Here is a 12,931-nt window from a genome sequence, read left to right as displayed (position 1 = left end):
CTATACTGTACTGTACTGCAGTGCTGCCCAAACAATGGGTTGGACCCATTTTTATTTCTCCTGACTAAATATCAATTATTATTTTACAAAAGAAAAACATTTTGTCATTATTTAAATAAATATTAAAGAAATAGCAAAATAAATAAATGAAAGAATTTCAGAAATTTCTGAAAAGAAAAAAAAATCCATAAATACATTTTTAAGATACCGTGAAAATAGCAAATTTAAAAAATCCATAAATAAACTTTTAAGATACCGTGAACATAGCTCAATCTACAAGCTCACAACTCGTTGCATCACTTGCTGGCTATATTCAAAAAATGTTTTTAGACACCAAATTAGAAAATTTGGTCTTGAGCCAGAAAGGTTTGGGAAACTCTGCTGTACTGCCCATTTCTTGGGGGGTGGGGGTAGTGACCTAGTTGCTCTCTGGGTTTTGTGCAGGAACGTATACAGAAACTTACATTTTGTCGCTGTCGGGCAGAAACCTTGTATCTCCAAGTTTTTAGATTTGTACTTTTTTTTTCGTAAAGTAAAGCCCTGCTTCATCATACAAGACTGTCGCACAAAACTAGTGAAAACAGCAGATCAACAAGCACACAACGCCTCGCGATGCGAGTTGTAGATCGGCTATTTTCACCATTCTAAATCATTTTTAAAATGATAAATACAAAACGAACGGTTTTGGACGTACAAGGTTTCCACCCGACAACGACGATTTGCAGTTTGCTGCTGACCGGCGGCGTTGAGACCACTTTGGAAAGTCGCTCTGAAACGTTATGAGCCACAGACAGTCGGAGAGCCTCCCTCCCCTCCCCTTCCCTCCCCTCCCCTCCCCTCCTCCTCTCCCTCTCCCTCTCCCTCTCCCTCTCCCTCTCCCTCACTCACAGTCACTTCCAGGTCGACCGCATAAAGTTGACACACGGACAGATTGTATGCGAAACAACAACAAACAGCTACAAGTGCATTTGGCAATAGTGTCGATACATACACAATGGAAGCATTTGCGCGTGCATGTGCGTGTGCGCGCGTGTGTGTGTGTGTGTGTGTGAGTGCGTGTGCGTGTGCGTGTGCGTGTGCGTGTGTGTGTGTGTGTGTGTGTGTGTGTGTGCTGTACACATGGTTGCCCACAGCATGTGCCTACCTTGTGCCAGCACGCTATCGCTGCTTGTGTCTGGCACTGTGAAGACACACAATTGTGTGTGTGTGTTTGTGCGTGTGCGCGCGCGCGCGTGTGTGTGTGTGTATGTCCGTCCGTCCGCACGCACGCACAAATACACACACACACACACACACTAGGTGCCCTGGGACGGCTTTGACACACTCTAAAAAACAGACTATATGGATTGCTGGCACTCAGTAGCTTAAGTCAACACCACGGGGACGCACCGAGGCGCAAACCAAGCGTGGCAGTGAGGGTTTTGGAAGATAAGTCAGAGAACAACAGGAGCCTGCAGCGCTGCCAGGAAACATGTTGAAATTAATATGCAACAACCACAAGGTTTCTCCCGCTGGTCCCCCCACTGCAAACACACCGTGTGCCCTCGAGTGGTAGCTGTTTGTTTGTCGTGTCTGCGTTGGCCCGAGTGCATTTAAACAAGGGGACGGCGGTGTGCGCGCGTGCGTGGCGTGTGTGTGTGTGTGTGTGTGTGTGTGTGTGTGTGTGTGTGTGTGTGTGTGTGTGTGTGTGTGTGGTGTGTGTGCGACTGTGCGTGTTTCCACAGATTGGCTCTCGACATTGCGTGGAGCCAAAGCTGAAAGACACAATAAATACATGCAGGTATGTGTGTAATGTATGATGTACATTATGTAGAAGTATGTATATGTATGTTTGTATGTATGTATGTACTGTATGTATGTAGATATGTAGGGATGGGTGGATGGGTGGATGGACGGACGGACGGACGGACGGACGGACAGAGGGCCAAGTCCACCTATTTACAATCATCAGGCCCTCGTTGCGATGCATCTCTATACGACAAAACGTACAAAATGTTCTCTCATAGTCACAGCAACATGGATGGAAGGTATACCTAAAAAGCTGTCGTACACGTGCACACGCACATACACAAGAGTGTGTGTGTTCACGTACAAGCACACGCACACAGGGGGTGTCACAGCAAATTCGGGGGCCCTGGGGATCAAGGATTCACTGTGGGCCCCCAAATGAATGTTCTTCATAGGGGGAGGGGGCTTTTCAAGGCCACATTGGGCTCTAGTAACTCAGTCCCACTTTTCCCCCCCTTTGTGACGCCCCTGCATGCAACATTCTCTCCAAAAGCCCAGAAGCGGCTCTCCCCCCCCTCCCCTCCCCTCACCACTGCTCTATCAACATATCCAGCACTCGGTTGACGTTCAGGTCCGACTCCAGGTCGCTCTGGAAGGGCGCGCAGGCCGGCGCCGGGCTGAGGGGGCGGAGCCCGCACGACAGCGTCTCCAGCCACTCGGCGGGGTCGAAGAAGGCCACGGCGGCCCGCCTCTTCCTCCCTCCCCGCGCCGCCGAGGAGGAGGAGGAGGAGGAGAGGGGCGGGGAGGAGAGGGGGGAGGCGCAGAGCGGGGGAGGGGGCGGGGGGAGCGAGGCGGAGGAAGGCGTCGTCACCACGGGCGACGGCGGCATCTCCAGCAGGATGGAGGAGCACAGCGGCGACGACAGGAAGTTGTCGTCCTTGTTGTTGCCGCCGCCGCCGTTGCCGGGCGGCTGCTGCTGCTGCTGCTGCTGCTGCTGGGAGGAGGGCAGGGATTGGTCGCTCTGCTGATGGGAGGAGGGCAGGGATTGGTCGCTCTGCTGCTGCTGGGGCACATCGTTGATGATGATGTGGGCGGGGTCTGAAATAGTTGGGGTAAACAAAGATTTAGTTTGTTTTAATAACTGCTTAGCTTACATATTGTACGTCTTCATCGCGAATAGCATAGAGAGCTGATCTACAGTATGCATGATCCGATAACTGGGTGGTTAGAGCCCGTATACCACCCGTATACCATTGCTCTATAGCCTCGGTTCTCAAACTATGGGTCCCGACCCAAAGTGGGGTCGCGGGAAGGTGCCATTGGGGAAACTAATGAATATATTTGAATCAAGAAACGCTTTGAAAAAGTGAGGTTGTTGCGACCAGCGTGAAGTGAACGGACGCTGCTCTCCCTCTAACACACACACGCGCACACACACACGCACACGCACACGCACGCACACGCACACGCACACGCACACGCACACACACACACACACACACACACACACATCTGCCCCCAACAACAAGTAGGCTAGCAGAACTTAGAGAGTAGAGACACAAACAGATTTTAACTGTTCATAAACGATTTTCCTAGAATTATTTTGGTTCCAATTGTACCCTTGCGGTGTCGATCACAAAGCGATGTAACATTACCGACCGGCTCGCTCGGAGCGCGGACTGCGGAGATCATTCCAGACAGACAGACAACCAGACCGGTTATGGAGAGATGGATCACAAAATTCTTGTTGCAATAATGTTAAAGTACTACTAGCAACATATTCTGGCTAAATGCTTATGGCGGGCTGGTACGAATAAGTGCTCCCTTTAGATCCATCTGTATTCTGTACGAGTCTGTACCCTCGCGGAGTTTCGATCCCGCGGGGGGAGGTGGACTTTAATGGGGTCGCCAAAAAAAATCCCTCATAATATGGGGTCGAGCTAGAAAAAAGTTTGAGAACTCCTGCTCTAATACCTTCCCCGGTTGGCTTCCCAGGGGCATGCTGCATGTCACTCCCCGACTATCTCTCACTGACTATCAATAAAGGCAGAAAAAGACCCCCAAAATGTCTTTAAGATAAAAAATAAAAAATAAAAGAACGATCTACAAGGTCGCAATGCGTCATAAAGTGACAAGATGTGAGTTTGTAGATAAGCTATTTTCACTTGCATGTTTAGTATGCTATAAAGAATAAAAGGGATTTGGGGGGATTTTATGTTCTATAATGCCATTTGCCTATAATATGACATGCCTAAAATCAGAGACGGCAGGTTTACTGTGGTTAACCCATTTAGGCCTAATTCCGATTTGAAAAAAGCCTCAAAGACCTAAGTCCAATTTGAAAATTACCAACTGTTTTACTGGAATATGTATTACTCAGCCTCTGTAGCAGCTAGAAACTAAATTCCAAAACTATTTGATGGCTTACAACTTTGGCTTTTCATAGGAAAAGACAATTACTGTACACATACTGTAATACACAAAGCTGTGTTCCTGTCCTGAGGGGGTAATACACTTTAATGTGTACCCGAAAGACTTACCGTCAGACGTGATTGGCATCCAGTCGTCCAGAATGTCTTCTAAGGACTGACTGGGGCCCATCTGTAGAGGAGACACGTACACAACGTTTCATTCTTACTGCACAAAAACCTTCATTACAAAGTGAGTACATTGTGTTGGACGGAGGTCGATTACCCTGCTCTCAACAATTAATTTGTTCGAGTTGGACAAAACATTGGACAGAGAGGGCTGTTTTGAGCTTTGAGCAGACTTATAGAAGAGCCCATCTTCTAAATCAGTGGTTCTCAAAGTGGATTCCAGGGACTCTGTGGGTTCTGTAACTGACAATGTACAAATGGAACCCTAACAGGTTCATTTGGTTCCATTTGTACACTGTCAGAGTTAACACATCGGACGCCCACGTGGTTAACGTGTCTTAATTTGCTGGTGCCCATGGCAACGCGTCATTGTACCTACCGGCGAGAGTACTGGCGAGAAAGGTAATCCGAGTAAATGTAATCCGAGTATGTCCTGTTTATTTCGCGAAAATCTTTTCTTTCAGTCAGGACCGTTTTTTATCATTTCTAAGCCACAGTGTTTGTGTTACGGCAGGTAGAAGAGGCTGCCGTTTTGAAATGAAAGTGATTTAAAAGCTAGATTAGGAGAAAACAGCATTTTTGTGCAGCCGCTAAACAGGAAGTCAACGAGACACACAGCACGTCCGGGTGACGTAATTGCGCGCTGCATGTTGGGAAATGGAGTTTGTTTCATCACCGCGGTAGCCAAGTGCAGTAGCTACAGTACAGTATAGTTTACTGTACAACGCGTCAAACGCGTCGTGGGCCTCCAGCGACATCAAAGAAATTGACTTGTAGACACCACGTGGGCATCCGATGTGTTTAAGGGGAGACCTTGAAATTTGAAAGTTTGAGAATCAATGTTCTAAATCAGTTCAATGTTCATATTTCATGGGCAAACATCTTGAAATATCCACTATTATTCATGTTTTATCAAAACAAGTTCAGCTTTAGAATCAGCAAGTGAAGGAATCGGGTTTTGTTCTGGTGGATTTTCTTGTTTTTGTCTTTTTAATCAAAACCCACATTTACCTCTAGAAGAATGGCTCCCAGTGGATCTTACTTAAGAAGCATTACTTAGTCAGGAACTAACCTTGTCAGTGTATTAGTGTATTATGAGTTCCCTTAGGTCCTCAAACCAAGAGCTCTTTACAACCTAACCCCTCTATAATCACTGTCTCTGTACTTGGTCTGCTCTTTTTGTTTCCACTACACAAAAAGGGATCTCTGATGATACAATCAAAGAAGAGGCCCGCACACTGTCAAGGACTTGCAAAAAAAAAAAAAGTAGCTTTGTAACTACACCGAATCTTTTTGCTCATCATGACGTCGCAACATTGAGAGGTTGTTGAGCTTGGTGAATATTCTCTCCATAATGGGGATGCTAGAGTTCAAGTGGTATTTTAATACTTCCGTGGCTCTGACTAAAATGAAGTGGGTCCTTTTAAAAGGGGACTTTGTGTTTGACTGCAATATCGCCTCACTTATGGAACACTTTGCCAATACCCATGATGTTAAGCTACTGCATCTGAATTACTGTTTCCAGCTTTAAACAATGGCTTTTCACTCGCTTTTTCTGTCTAAAGTTGTTTGTACTGATGGTCCTTCCTCATGCTGTGAGGCGTTGTGAGCATGTAGATCGGCTACTTTCACAATTTCTGCCCCTAACATTTGACAATTTGACCAATTTTAAATGTGTCATTTCAGAGGTAGGCCTATTAACTCATTAAAAGCCTCAGACATTAACGGATTATAATATCCAGAGTGCCTCCCACCCCCCCCCATTCACGGCCGTTCTCTTATTTTGTCTTATTTTGAAGGCCACCGGAAGTACTTCCGGTCTGACGTCATCGGATCCTTCGACTGAACCGATCATTGTTTATGTGGAGCCATGCTGGATCGGCTCGTAGCGTTTATACATGTGTTTTATAAGCGAGCATCTGCCTCCATCTTCGCTTCTAAAGTGTAGTTTTGAGATAATGGACATTAAAGATGAGGCGGCCCGTCCACCTCAATGTTATGGGATGACTATTGTGTGCTTGTGGAGCCGTGATGATGACAAATCAGCGCGGATTTCGTCTCCGGAGCGTCGGCCATTGTACTAGGTATTTTTACTCGCCGTTACAGTAATATATTACTTTTCCCGCGACATCGCGTGGATGGCACTATAGATACTCTATTACTTTTCCCGCGACATCGCGGGGTTGGCTTTTAATGAGTTAATAAAAAGTCCTTAAATTGTGACTTTAGAAATGTGCAGATATCCTCTACACACACTTAAACGTTATGTTGGTTTGTTTACTGTTGAGTGATAAAACAATATTGCACATTAAGTTAATCATCTGGGGACCACCCACAGGTTGAGAACCAGCCAGGTGAAGTGTGAGCCGACACTGACCTGTGCTTTCTGGATGGCCTCCTGTAGCTCCTCCTCCAGGCTGCGAACACTGGGAGTGGGAGGAGTCTGGACCGGGCTGGCCGTGATCTGAACCGGCAGCTCAAAGTCCTGGCCAATGGGATCGCACGGCTGGCAACAGAACACCTGATTGGAACACAGACGACAGACAGGTCATAATGAAGGTAAGCTAACTCTAACTGTAAGCAAAGATCTTTAATATAGCAAGATAGGTGTTCTCAATTGGAGCCACTAGAGGAGACATACTGTATGGTACACAAATCCTACAAATGCTCTCTTAAGTGGGCACTGGCGTCTGACGCATGTCCTATGTTTACTGGTGCCAGATCCAGATAGTGTGTTGCTGGACAGTGGGACAGAGAAAGGTCGATAATAAAGTTGATTTTCTCTTCATTTGCCATTTTAGTATGGACATTTTGGGAATATCGTGTGGCTTGTGAGTCGACGATCAGGTCCAATATGTCGTTGTCGGGTGATAAACTTGTATGTCCAAAACCGTTCGTTTTGCATCATCATTTTAAAAATAATTTAAACTAGTGAAATCAGCCGATCTACAAGCACACAACGCCTCGCGCCGCGAGGCGTTGTGTGCTTGTAGATCGGCTGTTTTCACTACTTTTGTGCGACGGCCTTGTATGATGACGCAGGGCTTTACTCTGGGAAAGAACGTACGGTACAGTACATACATTTTTTAAGTTGGAGATACAAGGTTTCCACCTGACAACGACGATATTTATTCAGTGAACCATGGGGCTAAAGAATGGTTCAGAAGCTGTGTTCACGTTCACTCTCCCTTTGGAATGAAACTTTAAAACACTACTGCACGCCCGTCCTACCGTTTGAAAACCCTGCTGTGCCTGCTTCTATAATTTGGGGGGAAACAGCGCTTTAATAGGGGACTGTTTATGTGATTAGGCTAATCTAACAGTACGTGTGTGTGTGTGTGTGTGTGTGTGTGTGTGCGTGCGTGCGTGTGTTAATAGTTTTGCTCTCCTCAGAGACTGAGCAGTCTCCCCTTGGTGTATTTTCTCTCGTGCGAGGTCAAACAACTTTCTTACATTTACAGTACGTCCCGTTCGGTTACCCTTTAACTGGGTCCTATTTATATGCTTAAACTAATTAGGCGCATGTCAAAGTGTGTGTGTGTGTGTGTGTGTGTGTGTGTGTGTGTGTGTGTGTGTGTGTGTGTGTGTGTGTGTGTGTGTGTGTGTGTGTGTTTTCCTTAGAGGATGTGGTGCAGTAAACCATTGCATTTTTACTTTGTTGTAAGGTCACATGCCTGTGCAACTTTGTTACATTCAGGCAGTGATGGTGGAAAGTAGCTACAGTAAGTGCATGTACTAGCATTTTTTACTTTATTTGAGTGTTTAAATATTTTCATACTACTCCACTACCACTATCTCAGAGGAAAATATTGTACTTTCTTACTATACTACAGTTATTTGAAAACTTTAGTTAGACGTTACTTTGTAGACTGAGATTATTATTACAAAACATACGTTACCCTATTTTATAGCCTACTATATCTATTAGAAAATAGCCACAACGCGTTGCATCGCGATGCATTAATAGCTTGTACACCTGCTATTTTCGAAAAACACTTTTAGTTCTAGTTTGGTACTGTACTGTACGTACAGCACCCTGCATTCAGGGCACTGCGGTGACAACACTCCAAAGAATGGCCCTTAGCTAAGTGACTTTGTTCTGTCGTGTTTCTTCAAGGAGAGCTGCGGTCTGGGACTATAAATGTCTTTATAGAGAGAGACACATTTCAGTGTTTCTTTTTATTGAGACGGACTAGAAGGAAATGGTCAAAGAGGCTAACACACAGCAGAGAGGGCTCTGCAGGTGGGGTCTGGGACGAGTACAACAGTGTTTTAGGCCTATAGGACCACTTAACACGGCAGCCCATCTGAAGGGCTTTTACCTGGGTAAAGAGGACTGGCAGGGACGTGCAGAGAATGTTGGAGAGGCAGGGGCTGAAATTGCTAAAGGGGCCTTTGTTGAAAATATTGAAAATAGCAGACCTCCAAGCTCTCAACGTGTCGTGCTGCGACACGTTGTGGGCTTGGAGGTCGGCTATTTTCGGTACCACACTAAACTATTAAAGCATAATCAAGTGAATACTGGAGATGTGTCTTGCGGCATGCTATTTCTACACAGAGAGGGCAATTCTTTCAACATAAGATGATGTATTCATGTTCAGGGGAGTTTGGACAAGGCAATTCTCTTGGATGTTGCCTTCAGGTAGACTATGGCATGGAAAGGGGGACATAATTTGCATTTGTTTCACCATTGCATTGCAAAACTGCATTCATGGTCTGGAGAGGGCACTTTTTTACAAACAGGTAAAAGGGCAGGGGCTCAAGCGCCCTTTGATGTCTACAGTATGTGTGCACGTGCCTGAGGACTGGTGCTAGGGTTTTTACCTGCGGGTAAAGAGGACTGGTGCTAGGGTTTTTACCTGGGTAAAGAGGACTGGTGCTAGGGTTTTTACCTGGGTAAAGAGGACTGGTGCTAGGGTTTTTACCTGGGTAAAGAGGACTGGTGCTAGGGTTTTTACCTGGGTAAAGAGGACTGGTGCTAGGGTTTTTACCTGGGTAAAGAGGACTGGTGTTAGGGTTTTTACCTGGGTAAAGAGGACTGGTGTTAGGGTTTTTACCTGGGTAAAGACGACTGGTGCTAGGGTTTTTACCTGGGTAAAGAGGACTGGTGTTAGGGTTTTTACCTGGGTAAAGAGGACTGGTGCTAGGGGTTTTTACCTGGGTAAAGAGGACTGGTGTTAGGGTTTTTACCTGCGGGTAAAGAGGACTGGTGCTAGGGTTTTTACCTGGGTAAAGAGGACTGGTGTTAGGGTTTTTACCTGGGTAAAGAGGACTGGTGTTAGGGTTTTTACCTGGGTAAAGAGGACTGGTGTTAGGGTTTTTACCTGGGTAAAGAGGACTGGTGCTAGGGTTTTTACCTGGGTAAAGAGGACTGGTGCTAGGGGTTTTACCTGGGTAAAGAGGACTGGTGCTAGGGTTTTTACCTGGGTAAAGAGGACTGGTGCTAGGGTTTTTACCTGCGGGTAAAGAGGACTGGTGCTAGGGTTTTTACCTGGGTAAAGAGGACTGGTGCTAGGGTTTTTACCTGGGTAAAGAGGACTGGTGTTAGGGTTTTTACCTGGGTAAAGAGGACTGGTGCTAGGGTTTTTACCTGGGTAAAGAGGACTGGTGCTAGGGTTTTTACCTGGGTAAAGAGGACTGGTGCTAGGGTTTTACCTGGGTAAAGAGGACTGGTGTTAGGGTTTTACCTGGGTAAAGAGGACTGGTGCTAGGGTTTTTACCTGGGTAAAGAGGACTGGTGTTAGGGTTTTTACCTGGGTAAAGAGGACTGGTGCTAGGGTTTTTACCTGGGTAAAGAGGACTGGGGTTAGGGTTTTTACCTGGGTAAAGAGGACTGGTGCTAGGGTTTTTACCTGGGTAAAGAGGACTGGTGTTAGGGGTTTTACCTGGGTAAAGAGGACTGGTGTTAGGGTTTTTACCTGGGTAAAGAGGACTGGTGCTAGGGTTTTTACCTGGGTAAAGAGGACTGGTGCTAGGGTTTTTACCTGGGTAAAGACGACTGGTGCTAGGGTTTTTACCTGCGGGTAAAGAGGACTGGTGTTAGGGTTTTTACCTGGGTAAAGAGGACTGGTGTTAGGGTTTTTACCTGGGTAAAGAGGACTGGTGCTAGGGTTTTTACCTGGGTAAAGAGGACTGGTGCTAGGGGTTTTTACCTGGGTAAAGAGGACTGGTGTTAGGGTTTTTACCTGGGTAAAGACGACTGGTGCTAGGGTTTTTACCTGGGTAAAGAGGACTGGTGTTAGGGTTTTACCTGGGTAAAGAGGACTGGTGCTAGGGGTTTTTACCTGGGTAAAGAGGACTGGTGTTAGGGTTTTTACCTGGGTAAAGAGGACTGGGGCTAGGGTTTTTACCTGGGTAAAGAGGACTGGTGTTAGGGTTTTTACCTGGGTAAAGAGGACTGGTGTTAGGGTTTTTACCTGGGTAAAGAGGACTGGTGCTAGGGTTTTTACCTGGGTAAAGAGGACTGGTGTTAGGGTTTTTACCAGGGTAAAGAGGACTGGTGTTAGGGTTTTTACCTGCGGGTAAAGAGGACTGGTGTTAGGGTTTTTACCTGCGGGTAAAGAGGACTGGTGTTAGGGTTTTTACCTGGGTAAAGAGGACTGGTGTTAGGGTTTTTACCTGCGGGTAAAGAGGACTGGTGCTAGGGTTTTTACCTGGGTAAAGACGACTGGTGCTAGGGTTTTTACCTGGGTAAAGACGACTGGTGCTAGGGTTTTTACCTGGGTAAAGAGGACTGGTGCTAGGGTTTTTTACCTGGGTAAAGAGGACTGGTGCTAGGGTTTTTACCTGGGTAAAGAGGACTGGTGCTAGGGGTTTTTACCTGGGTAAAGAGGACTGGTGCTAGGGTTTTTACCTGGGTAAAGAGGACTGGTGTTAGGGTTTTTACCTGGGTAAAGAGGACTGGTGTTAGGGTTTTTACCTGGGTAAAGAGGACTGGTGTTAGGGTTTTACCTGGGTAAAGAGGACTGGTGCTAGGGTTTTTACCTGGGTAAAGAGGACTGGTGCTAGGGTTTTACCTGCGGGTAAAGAGGACTGGTGTTAGGGTTTTTACCTGGGTAAAGAGGACTGGTGTTAGGGTTTTACCTGGGTAAAGAGGACTGGTGTTAGGGTTTTTACCTGGGTAAAGAGGACTGGTGTTAGGGTTTTTACCTGGGTAAAGAGGACTGGTGCTAGGGTTTTTACCTGGGTAAAGAGGACTGGTGTTAGGGTTTTTACCTGGGTAAAGAGGACTGGTGTTAGGGTTTTTACCTGGGTAAAGAGGACTGGTGCTAGGGGTTTTTACCTGGGTAAAGAGGACTGGTGTTAGGGTTTTTACCTGGGTAAAGAGGACTGGTGTTAGGGTTTTTACCTGGGTAAAGAGGACTGGTGTTAGGGTTTTTACCTGGGTAAAGAGGACTGGTGCTAGGGGTTTTTACCTGGGTAAAGAGGACTGGTGCTAGGGTTTTTACCTGGGTAAAGAGGACTGGTGTTAGGGTTTTTACCTGGGTAAAGAGGACTGGTGTTAGGGTTTTTACCTGGGTAAAGAGGACTGGTGTTAGGGTTTTTACCTGGGTAAAGAGGACTGGTGCTAGGGTTTTTACCTGGGTAAAGAGGACTGGTGCTAGGGTTTTTACCTGGGTAAAGAGGACTGGTGCTAGGGGTTTTTACCTGGGTAAAGAGGACTGGTGCTAGGGGTTTTTACCTGGGTAAAGAGGACTGGTGTTAGGGTTTTTACCTGGGTAAAGAGGACTGGTGTTAGGGTTTTTACCTGGGTAAAGAGGACTGGTGTTAGGGTTTTACCTGGGTAAAGAGGACTGGTGCTAGGGTTTTTACCTGGGTAAAGAGGACTGGTGTTAGGGTTTTTACCTGGGTAAAGAGGACTGGTGTTAGGGTTTTTACCTGGGTAAAGAGGACTGGTGTTAGGGTTTTTACCTGGGTAAAGAGGACTGGTGCTAGGGTTTTTACCTGGGTAAAGAGGACTGGTGTTAGGGTTTTTACCTGGGTAAAGAGGACTGGTGCTAGGGGTTTTTACCTGGGTAAAGAGGACTGGTGCTAGGGTTTTTACCTGGGTAAAGAGGACTGGTGCTAGGGGTTTTTACCTGGGTAAAGAGGACTGGTGCTAGGGTTTTTACCTGGGTAAAGAGGACTGGTGCTAGGGGTTTTTACCTGGGTAAAGAGGACTGGTGCTAGGGGTTTTTACCTGGGTAAAGAGGACTGGTGCTAGGGGTTTTTACCTGGGTAAAGAGGACTGGTGCTAGGGTTTTTACCTGGGTAAAGAGGACTGGTGCTAGGGGTTTTTACCTGGGTAAAGAGGACTGGTGCTAGGGGTTTTTACCTGGGTAAAGAGGACTGGTGCTAGGGGTTTTTACCTGGGTAAAGAGGACTGGTGTTAGGGTTTTTACCTGGGTAAAGAGGACTGGTGCTAGGGGTTTTTACCTGGGTAAAGAGGACTGGTGCTAGGGTTTTTACCTGGGTAAAGAGGACTGGTGCTAGGGGTTTTTACCTGGGTAAAGAGGACTGGTGCTAGGGTTTTTACCTGGGTAAAGAGGACTGGTGCTAGGGGTTTTTACCTGCGGGTAAAGAGGACTGGTGTTAGGGTTTTTACCTGGGTAAAGAGGACTGGTGCT

The 12,931-nt window shown here is 46.5% G+C and overlaps 1 protein-coding gene across 1 annotated transcript in view; it reads right to left on the bottom strand.

The window, feature by feature from the left end:
• Window positions 1–2,314: 2,314 nt before the first annotated feature.
• Window positions 2,315–12,931, bottom strand: part of LOC308299846 (uncharacterized protein) — a gene marked incomplete at both ends in the record, with an annotated part of 49,593 nt that continues 38,976 nt past the window's right edge. Inside the window, 3 exons of the mRNA XM_080743629.1 lie at window positions 2,315–2,826; window positions 4,269–4,329; window positions 6,703–6,846. Of these exons, the coding sequence (XP_080599755.1) occupies window positions 2,315–2,826; window positions 4,269–4,329; window positions 6,703–6,846 (717 nt within the window). The remainder of the gene's footprint in view (window positions 2,827–4,268; window positions 4,330–6,702; window positions 6,847–12,931) is intronic.

The sequence above is a fragment of the Nannobrachium achirus genome (assembly GCF_963921795.1).
Source record: "Nannobrachium achirus genome assembly, chromosome: 2".
NCBI classification, from domain to species: domain Eukaryota; kingdom Metazoa; phylum Chordata; class Actinopteri; order Myctophiformes; family Myctophidae; genus Nannobrachium; species Nannobrachium achirus.
The sequence above is the reverse complement of the archived record's forward strand: the minus strand, read 5'-3'. Positions and strand labels throughout refer to the sequence as shown.